This window comes from Mytilus galloprovincialis, chromosome 12 (genome assembly GCF_965363235.1).
Source record: "Mytilus galloprovincialis chromosome 12, xbMytGall1.hap1.1, whole genome shotgun sequence".
NCBI classification, from domain to species: domain Eukaryota; kingdom Metazoa; phylum Mollusca; class Bivalvia; order Mytilida; family Mytilidae; genus Mytilus; species Mytilus galloprovincialis.
In genome coordinates, this window is record NC_134849.1 from 54,787,557 (window position 1) to 54,807,603 (window position 20,047).

The 20,047-nt window shown below is 31.2% G+C and overlaps 1 protein-coding gene and 1 long non-coding RNA gene across 2 annotated transcripts in view; both read left to right on the plus strand.

The window, feature by feature from the left end:
• Positions 1-20,047, plus strand: part of LOC143055522 (uncharacterized) — a 66,481-nt gene that overhangs the window by 29,209 nt on the left and 17,225 nt on the right. The window lies entirely within an intron of this gene.
• On the plus strand, positions 1,881-19,603 carry LOC143055133 (uncharacterized). The gene is made up of 13 exons (XM_076228275.1): positions 1,881-2,764; positions 4,791-4,920; positions 5,625-7,171; positions 8,481-8,691; positions 9,772-9,861; positions 10,338-10,388; positions 11,525-11,584; positions 11,752-12,081; positions 13,346-13,447; positions 13,587-13,796; positions 16,377-16,469; positions 16,760-16,816; positions 19,545-19,603. Exons 5-13 carry the CDS (start codon positions 9,774-9,776, stop codon positions 19,601-19,603), a joined length of 1,050 nt encoding a protein of 349 aa, XP_076084390.1. The 5' UTR covers positions 1,881-2,764; positions 4,791-4,920; positions 5,625-7,171; positions 8,481-8,691; positions 9,772-9,773.

Here is a 20,047-nt window from a genome sequence, read left to right on the forward strand (position 1 = left end):
ATTATGATATAGACACACGGAAGGATGTGGGGAAATCATCAAATGCGACAAAATATGACATATAGAAAACAAAATGGTTATGGAGTAAACATTCGTGTGACAACAACTCAAACGATACATAAATAATCAGAATAACGGAGAAAAAGTTGGTTTCCCTATATACATGTACCTGCAGTGTTGGTGTACGAGGCGCATTTATGATTTTCATTATGTTACTTGATATGAAAAATTGACAAAAAATATTATAATACTTGTAAATGTAAATCCTGAGCCTGTAATAGCTGCTCTTCTTGTTCTATTTGAAATAATAGAAACAATGCAGTTCCCTTTTTTGTTAGAATCTCATAGAATCATATGATATGAGTTCCATTTTTTGTGAACGTCTTTTTTAATTGTGGTCTTAGACTGACCAGCTATACATATCGCGCATGGCACTTAAAATGTATTTTAGCGCAAAAATTAAGCTTACATTTTGCTGGATTTAATGCCGTCGTAGTTTCATCTTTTCGCCTTCTTACTTGTATTCGATGGCAACACGACGAGATTACGAACATGTTAAAAATTAAAAACCTTTTCCGAAGTTGTCCCAGGAGGCTTGAAAAAGTGACCAATTGTTCTACGATGGTTAAAGATGGCACCACGAATAGCCCGATCTGGAAACTATTAGTCCCGATTTAGAAAATTTCCATAATCGAGTTGCCATCGGCGTAAAAATCAGGACAGTGAGACGCGGACATAAGGGCGATCACTATAGTGATGTTTGATTTAATTTCAATAATTTTGCTATAACATAACAAAGGGTTTGCAGTTTAGCTCAAAATGAAAACAGCGATAGCATGCTTCGAAGGGCTAAGTGAGCTTTTCTCATCACTTGGCGTCATTCGTCCTGCGTCAATCGTCCTGCGTCCGTCGTCCGTCAATTTTTACAAAAATCTTCTCCTCTGAAACTACTGGGCCAAATTTAACCAATCTTGGCCACAATCATAATTGGGGTATCTAGTTACGTGTCCGATACTTGTTTGGATTGATAAATATTTTGATACGAACGTCACTGATGAGTCTTATGTAGACGAAACGCGCGTCTGTCCGGAAATATAGGGTTTTTTTTTGTGTAAAAAAAGTGCAAAACATTTTTTGTAATTTGTGATAACGAATTATTTAATTGGTTAGAACGGTTTAAATTCGTTGAATTAGTAATTATCATTTTTTAGTAATTTATGATTTCTGATTAAAAATCATTTTCACATATGTTTAGCACACCTGACCCACACTAGAATGTGAGATTTTCCCCTTAGGTTGCACCTGTTGCTGTTTTAAATAAAAAGTCTTATTCGCTGAAACAATTTGACCAAATGTTACAATATTTATACGTTATACTTTTTACCACAAAACACAATCAAACTTGTAATTGAAGATCGTCACTTTTACAGTTCATAAGTTCATAGGTTAAGTCCTTTATTAATGGAAAAGTGATAATTCTGTCGTTTCCCTTGTCAACATTGAGTTTGCCTCAACCAATTGTTAATAAAGGAAGCTATTAAAACAAGAGTTCCAAATGGTGAAGTTGAAATCATCCCTTCGTAAATTTAACGGAAGCCATTGCAATTTGGTCAGTTAATTAGTAACAAAGATTGGCCATCTGGTCAGAATTGGCAAATTATATGAAAGACTTACTGCTTAGTTTATTTCCATTTTTCTCTACATGTAGTTGTTTTAGTGGAGAAGACAAAATGTTTAAAGTTGAGAGATCTATGGACGACAGACGGATCGACAAATGAACGGACTCAAAGTGTTGACAAAGCGTTAAAAGGGAGGTACAAATGTTAATACGTATTCTAAAAGGTTTGGCAATTGTCACAATGTCACCTTTTATACAAAATGTATGTGTTCGTGCCTCAAGTTAAGAGTTTCATTAATGTCTGAAAGATTTTAATGGAGCTGTATAGATCTTTTGTGGTCACAAATTGTATTACGGCAAAACTAACGGGATGACTTCATAAACCCATCCTCTGTTTGTTATTCATAATGGTTCATATATATTTGCGTCGACTTAACAATCGATACCAGCACTGTATAAACTTTTCGACATACAATGACTAAATTAAATTTGACATTTCAATTAAACTGTGTATTAGTTTACTATGAACGTCGAGTTAATCAAGTACATAAGTGTTGAAAACCGTCACGCTAAATGCCTAAGAATCCCGAATAAAAAGTAATAAATCGCCATCAAAGGGACGTGTTGGTAGTTATTCTATATATTGAGGATTTTGTCAAATCATTGAAGTCGTCTGTCATTGCAGTTAAAAGAACTGATTTGAAGATATATACCTTGGATACGTAAATGTTTGAACTGAGGCGGTTGACCTTCATCGCCGAACAAGTTCCGAAAATGAAGATCGCGAGAAGGAATATACAGAGAAAAATTTGCCCCCAGTAGCAGTATTTGATCCTGTAACGAATTTAGTGTTAGATTCTAAAAGGATAAGCGTGGAGTTTTGTTTAATTAAGAGGAAAATTAAGCACGATATTTCAATCATTCGTAACAGTTTCCGAGTTTTAAACTTATTTCTGTGGTGCATGATAATTTAAAAGGAAAAAGTTGTGATAAACTTTTCTTGGTGTCTAAAGTTAATATACCGAAAGATATAGAATTGGTTTTGGACTATGGATAGACCAAGAGAGATAGGATTCTAGGAAACCCTTGAATGACCGGATAACTCTGTCGCTTCTAAATTAAATGTAAAATGTCAATTATCAATTGGTAAGTAGGAAGACAATAATTCATCGATTTATATTTATATATTCAAATTCAATATTTGGTAAAATTTGTCTAGAGACTAGGTAGTAGTGGTCAGGCTAGCGCTTCGGGCACAATTTGTAAGTTGTGCGTACACGTTTCAAGAATTGAAATCTATACTTGAACAATGTTTAAAGAATGACTGTAATATCTGTTTCTTTCTAATTAAAGTTTGGATCACATGTTTGATGTTATTTCGAATAGATACTACAGCCTACCTTAACTTATTAAGAAAGAAAAAACATTTTTAATTTCATTAAATTTTTTCGTGTCTAAAATATACGTAACAGTGGGGATTAGTGAGTGACTGGATTGAATGTGAAACAATTTCATATATGTTTACAAAAGATCAGGAAATTTGGATATTTTATCGAAAGGTCATTTATTATTTTACTGCATGCATAAATTGATTGAATAGATCAAATTGGTAATAAATATCAATAAAGATATACATTGTATTCCAGAATTCGTCTATGCAAATCACAGGAAAATAATTAATTGGTTGCGTCAATACAAATATTCACCGATTGTTTGTCAACAAACTTTAATATACTTTGTTCTAATAATAAACATTATGCAACTAGACAACAACAAAACATAATAATCAGGGCAAACATGTACTAGATAGAACATGAATAAGGGCTAATGGACCGGGATTCTGTTTTATACAATATAACAACTAGTTTGATTTTATATGAGGCTTCACACCAGTCCATATGGACTAATACATATAAAGGTAAACAAGGAATGCAGGATATAACTACCGATCGAAAGCAAGGTAGGTAAAAGGCAGTGGCTATGTTGCCGGCTCCGGACTATATGAAATACATTTTATTGAAAAAAATTATCATGAACACACATGTTATATGTGGCTACTAGGTGAGATTTCTATAATCTTTTAGTCTTCGACTAGATAAAGGATAACCATACTTTCGTATGTCAAACAGTTCCACCACCAAATAATAAACGGAAAACTTAATTAACAATCCTAACACAACAACTTTATGTTCACTATTTACATTAGGATCTTTAAGTTTTAATGACTTTATACATGGGAAGTTTACAGTTTTTTTACTTTGACATGGGAGGTTTACAGATTTTTAAGACTTTTTACATACAAAGTTAAGAATATTTCTGATTTTTTACTTTAAGCAGTTTGTTTTATTTTGGTATAGTACTATTTAATGTAATAACACTTACAGAATAAATTACATAAATTCTTTTTAGATAATTCGTAATTCAGAAAAAAACTAAATTCATAGTCTTTGACCTTTAAGAATTGACCTTTATATCTTTAAAGTAATATGGCACTAATTTATTTACTGTGTATTATGAGGGTAAATAGAAAAAAAACGACTTATTTAATGTTAATTCACATATTCATTAACTGAGACTTTAAGATTTAATAAAAAGGATTATACTTTTGAAATTTGTATTAAGTAGACTAGATTTTCATATGTTTGTTTAATTATTCATTGCTGCAACACCCATCCTTGGACCCACTCTTCGTGCATCTTTTTTGTTTGCTTGGTCTTTCATCACCAGTTGATATCGTGCATTATGTATAAGGAACACTGACCTTCTTGATTGGAATTTTATTTTGAGATATCAGGTCAGATGTGACTCAGTAAACAGTTTATATGCTTGTTTTGTCCATTAATACTTGTATTGTCATTTTATATGTGAGGTTTTCTTCAAGCACATCAACATTTGAGGTCAGGATGTTCTTACTTGTTCGTAAAATTGTTTGTCTTAATAAGACCGGCAAAATAGCAAAACTCTATACAAATCGCTTTTTTACCGAAGCCGATAAAATAAACCCTAACTAAGAGATGGATGTCCATCAATGTCTTTATCATGTATATCTTTTATAGTGTGACGGTTATGTGTATATTTTATATATTCAGCTAGCCTATGTTCAAAATATTTGTATGTGCGTACTAGGTATGTAAAGTAGATGTAAATGATAATACTATAGATTTTTTTTCAGAGGCTATAAATTGTACATGTACAGTGACAAATGATAACAGTGTGAATGTGAAAAATTGTGAGCTCTGCACATCTACCTCAAGCAATTTTCGTGCTAATGGCAGAATAAAGTAATTAAAATAGCTGCCAAGGTAGTGTGCATGATATGATAATGTACATGTAGTTTGGTATGAACTTTAAAGTTTTCTTGCACTAATCTTTGAAATGAAAGAGCTGAATAAGGACTACAAATTGATATAAAAATGTGTGTACACCTAAGTAATACATGTATATTCTTATGGGCCTCAGGAAAAAACAGTCCTACAGCTTACGATGTTAACCTCTTTAAATATGTAAGAAATTGTTATTATATAACATTTACAGAGTAAAAAACAAAAACACTGAAATAAATGTAGATATTGTTTTCAAATCTATATATTATGTATATTGAAGCTCAACATTATGAAAAAATCACACAAGAGAAGAATAACATTCAGATTACAGAAATAAACTTTGCATTATTTTCATAATTGAAAATTCTTAAAACTTAAAACTTTCTCATAAATTCTGTTGATACAATGTATACTTCACATTTTGCTGCGCTTCAACAATATTTATTTCTCAGATGATTTGCATTATGTTCAGAGTATGAAGATGTAACCTGTAAGTGTTATCTATAAACTTGTATGTGGGTTTGAATGAAGAAGAGAGGAAACCCAACATCACTATTACAACCTAAAGATTTGTAAAGATCTATATTCAGTCATAAACTATCATTATAATGTTTGTTCCATTTAACGTTTCTAAATTTTTTTCTACAATTTTAATGTATCTAAAGATCTAAATTTATTTGTAGGGGGAAATCATCAGAAATTTATGTAAAGAGGAACCTCCTAAAAGAAAAGACAATTCTGAAACAAAATCAACTAATGTACAAAAGATTGATGAAACTCATCAACAAAGGACAAACAACACAAAAACCTTTTATGTTGTCCCGAAAAAACGTCAGATCAAGCACAGAAATTTACTAAAGGCGAATTTTCAAAATTAATGCTGGATAGAAGCAATATGCATCTCGATATTTTGAAATATATTCAAAATTGTTCAACTACATTAAATTAATGCCAAAAGTAGGAGACCCCGCGAATAGTTGTGAAGACTATGCTGATAAAACTAGGAATTTTACTTAGGAGCAAAGATCATCAATCCTAAAATATTTATGTGACAATGTTCATCCAATCACCTTGCAACACCTTGATGTACATGTACCAAGTCTAATTCATGTCACTATTACATGCACTTTGATACACAGACCATCCAACTTTGATTCCGGTTTGTCTGTTTTTGCTTCTCTTTTATTTCTGTCAGAAGAATATTGACTTTGAAATTTTGCTTAGTTTACATGTATTAGTTTGTGTTTAGATTTGTTTAAAGGCAACTACTTGTGATAAGTCAATGAGATTTGGTAAGTAGGTCCGAGACCACAATTGTCGTCCCTTGATTAATATAGTCCCTAGTGTTAACAGTGGGTTACTTGCCAATAATTTTTATACCCCTTCCAAGTTTATTTCTCCATGTTTAATGCCTCAAATTGTAAGTAGGGGGTGAAATTACACTGTAAAAAATTTGGGTCCAGAATTTTACAAGAAAGTAGTGATTTGGTCCAGCTGAAAAAAGGTTAAAAATTAGCAATTTGGAAGCTGTTAAAAGATTTTAAGACACCCTAAACACAAAATTGTCCATATTTTGAGTTAGAGGCGATGAAGTTTTCTATAATTTTGATATAATTTGTCCCAAAAGTAGTACAACACACTGTAAAAATTTCATTGAGAAAGCGCAGGTGGGATTTTTTCAATTTTCATCTATGTTCTAAAAGAAATGCACTACGAATTAATTGTGTTCTCAGACCAGTAGTTGTATTAGCATTGGCACATCTCTTTTCTATAGAGATTATTTAGCCCATGTTCCTTCAGTCATGCGTGGATAATTGTCTTTCAATATTTGCAACACTGACATGTTAAAGTGTAGCTATTTTAATTCCAACATTTGTCAAAAACAATTCTAATGATTTGCCGTTCGACAAATGTTCCTATTCATTTGTTAAAACTATAATTTCAAGAAAATGAAAACAGCGTGTGCATATTTGTAATCATTAAATAGCAAAAATATTATCATTGATACTCAAAATATTACAGATGAGTGATGCAGGCTATTCAAATCCAAAACCTTGTCATATCTGATTGAAAAATCTCATTTACCTTATAATACTTTTGATCTTTTAGACAAAGAATATAAATCCTTGTAACATATGCATGAAAGTTAAAATAGAAATGTATAAAATAAAAGATGCTGTTAAAAAGATCTGCTGAACAAAAAGTAGAAAGATCACCTTGATAGACAAAGGTAATGTTATTCAACTGAACATTGAACTTGAAACCATTGAAGCAGATTTTATATGATACAATTCCCATTACTTTTGTTAGTTTAAAAAGAATAGATTGTTTAAGTTTATAAATGTCTCTTAAATGTAATACATTTGACCAAAGAAAAAGTTTTTTTCAAAAATGTTGCTACTGATGACAAAATGGATGTCTAGTTCAATAGAGGCAATTTTACCTTAACAGTTCAGGAGTTATGGTGTTGAGATATTGAAAATGAAAGTGTGAGTTTCAGGTTAAATTTTTCGGTCAAGGTAGTTTTTGATGATGTTGAAGTCCAATCAACTTGAAACTTAGTACACATGTTTCCTATGGTATGATATTCCTAATTTTTATGCCACATTAGATTTTTTACCCAATTTCATGGTCCATTGAACATGGAAAATTATAGTGCGAGTGGGGCATCCGTGTACTTTGGACACATCCTTGTTCTTCCAATTTTAGTTTGTTTGTGACTGTACAACCATAAGGTCAAACCAAATGATTGAAAATAGGAAATATGGTTGATTCCAATTTTGTAAGCTAGGACAAAAGTGGCCATTGAAAGAAATTAGTTGTCTTAAAAAGTATGTTTGAAATGGACAGTCTATTTTTATGTGAAAAAGTATAATATTCTTCAAAAAAACTTATTTCAAATGTGAAAACTGTAGATATAAGCTGCTAAAGGGGAACCACTAATGATATTGTTATATATATATAAAAAAAAAGAAGATGTGGTATGATTGCCAATCAGACAACTGTCCACAAGAGACAAAAATATGGGCTTCAACAATGAGCAAAGCCAATACTGCATAGTCAGCTATAAAAGGCCCTGATATGACAATATTAATGTAAAACAATTCAAACAAGAAAACTAATGACCTTATTTAAATATAATAATGAACAAAAAACAAATATGTAACACATAAACAAACGAAACGACAACCACTGATTACAGGCTCCTGACTTGGGATAGGCACATGCATAGATAATGTGGCTGGGTTAAACATGCAAAGTTTTTTTTGCATTGGCATTTCCACATACATCACATTGCATTGCACTTTCAGTTTCATTCATCAGTCATTAACGTTTTTTCACAATTTAAGGTTAAGTTTTATTTGTTTTGAATGATTAAACCATTTGCATGATTTCAAATGTCATATCCACTTTTTCCTACCTGCCCCTGGAGGACTTTTGAATTCAGTGTTGGTTTGAAATAGCACATCCTATTGATGGCCTCTTTTTCTAAATTTTATTAAAAGTTTCAACTACATAGTTAGATCTTAATTTTTCAGGCTTTTTACATCATATGGCTGATCTAGATGCTGTTTTAAGAGCACAGTCTGTACTGTTTGTGATTGAAGAAGAAGTGGAAACAAAGCCAGAAAATCTGTTGAGTCATACAGATATTCTGTTTAATATGTCCTGAAACACAAACTTCAGCGAAGACCTACTTTAGTAAAGATGCATGGCAGCTTGTTTTAAATACTCTCAAAGTATTAGAAGGTACACAAATGTAACAAGTCTGAATATTAAAAATAGAAAACTAACGACCTTATTTAAATATAAAAATGAACAAAAAACAAATATGTAACACATAAACAAACCACTGATTACAGGCTCCTGACTTGGGATAGGCACATGCATAGATAATGTGGCTGGGTTAAACATGCAGGTTTTTTTTTACATTGGCATTTCCACATATATCATATTGCATTGCACTTTCAGTTTTATTCATCAGTCATTACCGTTTGTCACTATTTAAGGTTAAATTTTAACTTAACTGCTGCAATCAAAGAATTTTCATTGCTTTTTTAGCTCACCTGGCCCACAAGGCCAAGTGAGCTTTTCTCATCACTTGGCGTTCCTCGTCCTTTGTTCGTCTCCGTCGACATCGTTGTTAACTTTTACAAAAATCTTCTCATCTGAAACTACTGAGTCAAATTTAACCAAACTTAGCCACAATCATTATTGGGGTATCTTTTTGAAAAAAAAATATGTGCAGTGACCCAGCCAACCAATCAAGATGGCCGCCATGGCTAAAAATAGAACACATGGGGTAAAATGAAGATTATAACTCTGAAAATAAAGCATTTAGAACAAATCTGACAAAGGATTGAATTGGTATCTAGTCAATATCTATTTTCCCTGAAATTTTCAGATGATTTGGAAAAATGATTGTTGGGTTGCCTCCCCCTCAATTGGTAATTTGAAAAAAAATGCCTTTTTTGGTTATTATCTTGAATATTGTTATAAATAGAGATAAATTGTAAACAGCATAAATGTTCAGCAAAGTAAGATCTACAAATAAGTCAACATGACCAAAATGGTCAGTTGACCTCTGAAAGAGTTATTGCCCTTTATAGTAAATTTTTAACAATTTTCATTAATTTGGTAAATTGGTTTACAAAATACTTTCCTTTCTATCTAAAGGGCCAAGTTTATTATAGATAGAAAAATTGTAAGTAACAAGAATGTTCAGTCAAGTAAGATCTTCAAACACAATTTTGTCATGAATCCATCTGTGTCCTTCATAGACTAAGGTGAGCGACACAGGGTCTTAAGAGCCTCTAATTTATGTTTTAGATATGTATATTAGTAACACTCAGAAGTATTATGATAAGATTTCTCCATGCCAGACAAGAAAAGGCAAAGCTTTAATAGGTCCAGTTGAAGGTGAGTTTCATATTAATGAATATTGAAAAAAACATCTGAACGTAAGTACGTATATGTGGAATAATTGTCATTGGTACCAAACCCAGTTACGACATTGAACAAGTATTAAATAAGCTCTCTACGAGTTCAAGTTTGACATCATTATAAAGTTGACTTTTGACTGGTTTCTGCTGGTTTATAGTAGAAACGTGTTTAACTGGCCATGGACCTAAGAGCAAATTGATTTTATTTCCAATAAGTTAATTAATGAAAATATAAAATGTGTAAAAGATTTTCAAGGAGACAACAATGAGCTAGAGACCAATTTGCATAGATGTAAACTACTATTGGTTACTGTTTGGCCTTCAACAATAAGCAAAATCTTTAAAATGTAGGAAGTTATGAAGACTTTGTGACATTATGTTAAGACTTTGTAATAACTTCACCATTGTTTTAAGGATAAAGCTTATTCAAGCACTTTTAAAAAATTTTTGTAGGAAGAATATTTAAAAAGTTTTCAAAAAGGACATCAGACCAGATTAAATCAAGTAAGTAATTCTTGACTTGTGTTGTATTTTAATTTATAATGGTCTGATTAGTGCTGTTTTCTACTGCACAAGTATTTCTTTGGACATAATACAGTTTGGGTTCTACAGATAAGTCTGAACCATCTTAAATATTTATCAATATGCTCCAGTAACATTGATAGTGCAAGATGTTAACTCTGCATAGTATATTATTTACTTTTTATATTTGTATCGATTTAGTATAAAACCAGATAGGTTGTTCATTTGTGTAAGTTGAAATTTGAAAATTCACCTCTTATTCCATTTTTTTCTCTTAAAAGATGATTTTAATATATTTTTTTAGCTTTTTGGCAGAAAAATGAAATAGCATTTTTGAAAATGTATTTAATTGTACTTAAGGCATCATGAATTATATATAATCATTGATAAAAAAATCTGCACCAAAAAAATTAGAGGTGAGTGATTTCAGGCTTTCATGATCCTCTTGTTTCTGTAGATATCTTGTTTCAATATTTGTGAAAAATGTTTATGCCAACCTGGGGAGATATGATATAACAAAGAATACTAACAATTTAAGCAGTTTATTTATACACATTTTTATACCCTATGCAACTTAAGTTACGAAAGGTAAAATGTTTTTGACTGGTCCATCTCTCTTTTTGTCTGTCGCCATCTGTAAACAAAAAAGCTTGGATGGGATTGTTATTGACAGAAATAAGAGGAAGGAAGCTTTTGTCACGAGGGGACTGGATAAAAATCATCGTCTGGATGCTGCCTTCATTTCTGGTGTGATTTTCTTCTTTACATAAATAAAGTGTTGGTTACCATAAAAGCTTCGATAGGATTGATTTTTAGATAAATCTGTAGAGGGGTATTTTTTGTTCAGGAGGGGGACTTTCTGCTTTATGCCTAGAACATGTAGAAAGCACATTTATTTTTTGTTGGTTGGATTTCTTATAAATTTCAATGAAGTGCTGGATATCGGTTAAGGTGGACCACTTTGTCAGGGGGGGGGGGACTTGGATGAAAATCATAGATTTATATTTTGTTTGCCTAGTGACAATATAGGGATGTGGAGTATGTGATCCTGCTCACTTAACTTAAGTTCTTTTATAGATAACCAAGGTATAAAAAAAAGTTCTATGACATAATTCTAGGTAAAAAAGATAAGAAATCCTTTGATAGTGATGACAGATCTCCATTTAAAGCAAGAAAAGGTAGGTATTTTGATAATTTTTGTATTTAAAAATACTTATTGCTGTTGTTCTACACATCTACAAATTTCCTACTCAATTATGCATGTATCAGGCTTATTATGTTGCATGCCAGAAGCATTTCATCTTAACAAGTCACTTCTAACATCTTATAATTAATTACTTTATAGAAAAAAGAAGTGTATATTCCTTTACAAGTGAGGAATTTTCTCCATTAAAAGCTAGGAAAGCTAGGAAATCCTTTACAAGTGAGGACAGTTCTCCATTGAAAGCTAGGAAAGCTAGGAAATCCTTTACAAGTGAGGACAATTCTCCATTAAAAGCTAGGAAATCCTTTACAAGTGAGGATAGTTCTCCATTAAAAGCTAGGAAATCCCTTACAAGTGAAGATAGTTCTCCATTAAAAGCTAGGAAATCCTTTACAACTGAGGACAGTTCTCCATTAATTGCTAGGACATCCTTTACAAGCAAGGACAGTTCTCCATTAAAAGCAATAAAAGGTGAGTGATAATATGTTATAGTTTACCTGTCGACATAGTTGCTGAACTGGTAACTGTCAGTCTGTCAGTCCAAAAGACTTTGTTGTTTAATTTTTGTCAAAGTTTTCATGGCTTTTATGAAAAGAAATAATTTTATTTTTGATGTGGAGCTTTGTAAAGGTGAGGTTTTTTTTTTTGGATACAACATGTACAATTGCTTTCAATCAATCTGTAGACTTATACTTATATAAAACCAAACAAAGGGATTGAACTAAAACAACTTTCCTATAATATTCTTTTCATAATCTTCATGTTTGATAATTCCATTGACTTATATGTGTGTTTTTAACAACACGAAAAATCAGAATTAAGCAGTATTTATATTGAATGTTTTTATAAATTTAGAAACACGTCAGAGGGAATCCCAGTTTTGATAAAATACGAGAGTTCTCTGAATTCCGATAAATCTATTTTTGTCATATAAGAAATAAAGTGGAGTTTTTCTTATATGTTACTGTTATGAAACTGATATTTAAGATCATTGTAATTCCATAAAGAAATAGAGAACCATCTAGGTCGTTTAGTTAACATTTAATATACGACCTTGCTCAAAGGTTTGTTTTGGTAATTATGCGCATGCGTATAGATTTCTTGACTTCAAGGGGTTTTAGCTCTGGATTCCCCACTCAATTAATTTATAACTCATGGGATCTTTTCTATGAATGTTTGCTATTGAGGGTTATTGTTGTTGCATTTCTTTAAATCATATGCATCATTTAAAAAAAATGAATGTAGTCATCATCATAGAACATCAGGCAAAATGGAGTCTTCCATATTATCGTTTCGAGTTGTCTCACTTCCATAAATGTTGAATCAAACGACATGTCCAGTATTAGCTCGTTCTGTCAATAAATGTTGTATTTTATTTAAAACGATCGCAATTTGAACCAATAAATGTGTACGGAAAGGAGTCATGATCACTGACTCACAGAAAATTAAATATTTAAAGAGTTAGGAATGGGGTTCCTCCTAGAACTAATGTAGGAAAATAGGTGATAAGATACGAAGTGGAATATACTTTCTCTCACTCTGAGTCTTAGTGACTGCTGTGGAAAGTAAACTTGGAATTGATAGTACAAAAATAAAACACAATAGGCCTAATTTCATTGTTCTTACAGGATACAACATATAAATATTAACATTTTAAGTAATTTAAGAAACAGTTTATGCAGACACACTTATTGATACAATCAAGGTTTAACAATAAACTATGACATAATTGTAGGTAGTAGAGATAAGAAATCCTTTGATAGTGATGACAGATCTCCATTAAAAGCTAGGAAATCCTTAAATAGCAAAGACAGTTCTCCATATAAAGCAAGAAATGGTAGGTATTTTCTATATTTTGTATGTTGATATATTTTTTCTGTTCTAGACATAACTGTGTAGTAAGCTGACTTAAAAAAGAACACACAAGTTTCTTCGTAACACTTACTTCTAACACTTTAAAATTAATTTCTTTATAGGAAAAAGAAGTGTGGATAATTCTTCATTAAAAGCTAGGAAATCCTTTACAAATGAAGATAGTTTTCCATTAAAAGCTAGGAAATCCCTTACAAGTGAAGATAGTTCTCCATTAAAAGCTAGGAAATCCCTTACAAGTGAAGATAGTTCTCCATTAAAAGCTAGGAAATCCCTTACAAGTGAAGATAGTTCTCCATTAAAAGCAATAAAAGGTGAGTGATAATATAAATATGTTATATACCTATTACCATTAAAAAGAGGAAGCTAACATAGGGGACAATGAAAGTTAATACCATTACTTTAACCATTCAAAATCCTGAAATTTAGTTTTTGATCCAGATAGTCATTTGAGCTTATGCCATCACTTGCTATAATCCTCATGAATTATTTCAAGAATCTTCTGTTCTGAAATTAATTTTGGAATTTTGGATCCTTAAATGCTCTTCAACTTTGTATTTATTCGGCTTTTTAACTATTTTGATCTGAGCGTCACTGATGAGTCTTATGTAGACGAAACGCGCGTCTGGCGTATAAAATTATAATCCTGGTACTTTTGATAACTATCAAATACTTCAAAATAACTTAAAGTGAATGTTCCTTAGGGTATATAGTTTATAAATTTTAATTGATGATTTGATTCATCAACAAATCTTGATGCTGTTGCTAAGAAAAAGAACATAGTTTAGTGGTTTTTGTGAAATTGGTGTCTTTTTAATAGAATTATGCCATTTTCAATTAATATTTTTTAGTGCGTCTTTTCATGTTGTAATGTTATACTATTGTTAATAAGGTTAGGGTAAAGGTTGGCATCTGTTAAAACATTCAAACCTGTTGCATTTATTATATGCACCTGTCCTTAGTCAAGAGGCTGTTGTTTAGTGGTTGTCGTTTGTTGGTGAAATTAAGGAATAATAGTACTGTGGTTGAAGAGTTGCCACAGTCAATTGTCGATTTGACAGTTGCAAATCCAGTTTTACTGCAACGCGTAAGGGAGCCAGTAAAACGGTTATTTGAGACAGTCAAATCAAAATTTATGGTGGCAACTCTTCAACTTCAGTACTGTTATTCTGATTCTAATGCATTATAAAAAGAAATAATACGATGGCTTTTATCCAATGAAAAAATAAATGTTACATAAAAATTGCATTAGAATGGTAAATTGACCTCTTCAGGAGTTATTCACCTGGAAAGACAATTTTTTTGTAGGAAGTATTTTTTTCAAAAATCATCTTCTCTGAAGCTACTAGACCAATATGAACTGAACTGTACTTGAATTTTCCTTAGGGTATCTTGTTTGTATAAATATTATCCAGGGATTTGATCCTTCATCAATGAAGTCTGATGTTGTAAAAGTAGAACATAGGGGTTAATTGCAGTTTTTGACTAATATCTCAAAGACAAAAGCTGTTAGAGTAAAACTCAAGTTGCTGTTGTTAAAGTAATTATCAGGTTAAGATCTATAGGCCTTGTAATTTTCAGACATATCCAACAACCCATTGACAGGTTACTGTTCCGAAATAGTTATTTTTTTTAGGGAATTTCATTGTTTTTGGTTATTATCTTCAATTTTTTTTTGAGATATATAGAGATAAAATGTTACAGCAAAAAATGTTCAGCAAAGTAAGATCTACACATGAGTCAAATGAGTGAATTTGAAATGAGATATTAAACTGTATGCAATTAAAATAGGAGGAACAATTTATTTGCTTATATTTTAAGATTCTGTGGATTTATTGATTTTCGTGGGATACCAATTTTTGTTGATTACGTGGGTGTAGGTGAACCACAAATTTGAATACTCAACGAAGTAGGAATTTTATATAGGTTTGTTTCAACACATAATAAAAACCATGAAATCAAATATACTAGAAAGCACAATTTTTCCACAATCCAAGAAAACTGGTATCCACGAAAATAAATGAATTCACAGTAAGACAGCTTACATGTTCCTATATCCTTTTTTTATTTATTTTAATTGAAGTAAATGAAAAATATTTCCTCAGGTATGCCCATCTCCTTAGTTATAAAGGCAAAAGAAATGAAAGCTGAAATTATAGAGTATCTGCAGAATTATAAGCCATTTAAATCATTGCCAAAAGTTGGAGATAGCCTGTTTAACCATTATGTTGACAACACTAGAGGCATATCTGAGGAAGTGAGAGATGAATTAACTTCATATCTTAGCTTGACATATAAAGACATTTTCAATCTATCTGTCAGTTCTGACATTCCATCTATGATGCACAACACTATATCATTCATAAACATCATTCAGGAAACAAAGGTACAACTTTTATGAGAGAAAACAATATTTTTTTTTACTTTCTGTTACATAAGGAATAACAGTACTGTAGTTGAAGAGTTGCCACCGTCAATTGTTACAAAGTAGACAGTAAAACAGAGATTTGCGACCCGATCAATGATTTTGTTCAGTGGTTTATTTATGTTAGCTGAAATATTTTTGTAATAGGCCTAGGTAACTATAGCTAAGATGATAGACTTAGTGCCTCATGTTCAATAATATTCATGTAATTACAGTAGCCCATCCAGTATTATTCAAAATGTTACAACTTACATGAACATCAGTGTAAAGGTTAAACTTAATGATATACATTTTCCGTTTTTACAGGAAAACAAAGTTATTTCCTCTCAGATTTTATTCTAAAAAAAAATCCCAATTTGATGTTTAAGGGACCCAGTTGAAAACACCTAGAATCATCCCTGGTGGAATAACCTTGGTTTTCTCCTTTTTCATTTACATTGTTATTGTATTTAACCTTTTAATTTTCCAGATTTAAATAATCCAATAGATGTTTGCCCAAATTTAGAAAGGACCAGTGAAACTACTGGAGAATATGAAAGGATTGGTAAAAATACTAAAAAGGGTAAATAATCTAAAGTTTTTACAACTTTATATCAGTCCAAAGATTGTTTGTTCACAGTTTGTCTTTTAAATCTTATTTACAGTCTGAACTGCAACTTGTATACTTTTGAAGATTTGACTGATAAAAGAATTTTATTCAGATTTTGAAAAGGATGATAACAGTTTGTGAAAAGAAGTTTTATCTTTATAATGCACATTTAAAATAGTTTTAATTGTATTAATTCCATACAAATATTTCAGGGAAGGTTAGAATGAATTAATTTTTTTTTTAAATCCTTATTTTCATTTCAGATGCAATTACAGGACTTATTAATCATTCATCGACAAAAGATAAAAAATCCGAAATAGGTGAGAAATCATTTAGTATAAAATAATAGTTGGTTAAATCCTCACATTCCCCTCGTATAATTTAGTATACATTTAATAGTTCTTTAAAACTCCACCTTTCCCCAACTTTTCAGCCTCATATATTTATTTTTTTATTTTTCTGTCATTATTATATATATACATTCACTACTAGCTATTGATATATTGTTGATTCATGCTGATATTTAACCTCTTGAAAGCAAAGATGGTTATGATATAGCCCTAGATGCTTTTAAAATAAAAAAAAAAACCAACACATTTCTCTTTATATTTGAGATGTTACTTTTACTTCTGAGCTTTTTTGGAAATTTATTATTGTTAAATGTACTTGCAATATTATTATTATTGAAACATATACATTTTGAACTTACCAAATGAATGAAATATAATAAGAGGCATTTTGACATTTATTAAAATTATGCACAATAGATCGAAAGATAGGAGTAAAAGAAACAAAAAGATATGCAAATCCTCATTTGAAAAAAATAATATATTTTATTACAAACTTATTGTTATTTTACCCTATATTGAATATAAATCAAAGTCAGAAGTATTTTCTTTTCATGTGAGTTATTAAGAAAGTGTTATTTTTAGCTCACCTGGCCCGAAGGGCCAAGTGAGCTTTTCTCATCACTTGGTGTCCGTCGTCATTAACTTTTACAAAAATCTTCTCCTCTGAAACTGCTTGGCCAAATTTAAACAAACATTGCCAAATTCATTATTAGGGTATCTAGTTTCTAGTTTAAAAATTGTGTCCAGTGACCCAGTCAACCAACCAAGATGGCCGCCATGGCTAAAAAAAGAACATAGGGGTAAATTCAGAGATAAACGGTAAACAGCAACAATGTTCAGCAAAGTAAGATTTACAAATAAGTCAACATGACCGAAATTGTCAGTTGACCCCTTAAGGAGTGATTGCCCTTTATAGACAATTTTTTACCATTTTTCGTAAATCTTAGTAATCTTTTACAAAAATCTTCTCCTCTGAAACAACTGGGCCAAACTAAACCGAACTTGGCTACAACTATCATTGGGGTATTTAGTTTAAAAATTGAGTGGCGTGACCTGGCCAACAAACCAAGATGGCCACCACAGCTAAAAATAGAACATAGGGGTAAAATGCAGTTTTTGGCTTATAACTCAAAAACCAAAGCATTAAGAGCCATTTGACATGAAATAAAATTGTTTATCAGGTCAAAATCTATCTGCCCTGAAATTTTCAGATGAATGGGACAACCTGTTGTTGGGTTGCTGCCCCTGAATTGGTCATTTTAAGGAAATTTTACTGTTTTTGGTTATTATCTTGAAAATTATTATAGATAAACTGAAAACAGCAATAATGTTCATCAAAGTAAGATTTACAAATAAGTCAACATGATCAAAAAGGTCAGTTGAACCCTTTAGGAGTTATTGCCCTTTATAGTCAATTTTAAACCATTTTTTGTAAATCTCCATGATCTTTTACAAAAATCTTCTTCCCTGAAACTACCGGTCCAAATTAATCCATACTTAGCCACAATCATCATTGATGTATCTAGTTTGAAAATTGTGTTTTTTGACCCGGCCAACCAACCAAGATGGCTGCCACGGCTAAAAATAGAATATGGAGGTTAAATGCAGTTTTTGGTTATTACTCAAAAACTAAACATTTAGAGCAAATCTGACAATGGGTAAAATTGTTTATCTGGTCAAGATCTATCTGCCCTGAAATTTTGAGATGAATCAGACAACCCATTGTTGGGTTGCTGCCCCTAAATTATTAATTTTAAGGAAATTTTACTGTTTAAGGAATATGACAGTTAACTTGATATTTATTACAACTGTTCTTAGTTATTATCTTGAATATTATTATAGATAGGGACTGTAAACAGCAATAGGAGGTATTGTCCTTTATAGTAAATTTTTAACAATTTTTCGTAAATCTTAATCTTAATCTTTTACAAAAATCTTCTCCTCTGATACTACCTAGCCAAATTAAACCAAACTTGGCCACAATCATCATTTGGGTATTGAGTTGTAAAAATGTGTGGCGTGACCCAGTCAAACAATTAAGATGGCCTCCACAGCTAAAAATAGAACATAGGGGTAAAATTCAGTTTTTGGCTCATAACTCAAAAACCAAAGCATTTAAAGCAAATCTGACAGAAGTAGAATTGTTTATCGGGTCAAAATCTATCTTCCCGGCAATTTTCAGATGAATTGGACAACCTGTTGTTGGGTTGCTGCCCCTGAACTGGTAATTTTAAGGAAATTTTGCTGTTATTGGTTATTATCTTGAATATTATTATAGATAGAGATAAACTTTAAAATACAATAAATGCTGTCAAAGTAAGGTCTATGAATAAGTCAATATGACTGAAATTGTCAGTTGACCTCTTTAGGAGTTATTGCCCTTTATAGTCAAGTTTTAACCATTTTTTTGTAAATCTTAGTAATCTTTTACAAAAATCTTCTCCTCTGAAACTACTGGGCCAAGTTAATTATAGATAGAGATAATTGTAAGCAGCTAGAATGTTCAGTAAATTAAGATGTACAAACACATCACCATCACCAAAACACAATTTTGTCATGAATCCATCTGCGTCCTTTGTTTAATATTCACACAGACCAAGGTGAGCGACACAGGCTCTTTAGAGCCTCAAGTTTTAAAAGCAATGTATTTGCATAATAATAGTCTTTTTAGTTAGTAAAATAAGTTGATGTTTTGTAGGCAGAAAAGATCAGGAAATAAGAAAATATATACAGCAGAATCCAAGAAGTGTACAGTAAGACTGACTGATATTGGTACTATTAAAAACTTGAAAACATATGTAAACAAGACAGAGAAAAAAAGAAAAAGAAGGAAGATATGTGTAAAGAACTTGTAAAAAAAAATGTTAAATGTTAAAGGGGCACTAGCTGTCAAATTCATGTTCACCGATTTTACTTAATTTCTAGTATTTGATTTATAATAATGAATAATGTTAACATTTATCCAACCTATTAAAAGTCTACAATAAATATTAAGAGGACACGGTATAAAATTACATAGCTTCATTTCGTGTGTTCTCAGTCTAGACCGCCATCTAATTAATTATTGAGTTGACCTCTAAAGTCATTCAATGATCATATATGCGATGTAAACATAAATATAGATATAAATAGATCAAGCAAATTCATGCTCTTGGATTATTCTAGGTCTAGTTAATTTTATATTATACTGTGGATTTGTTT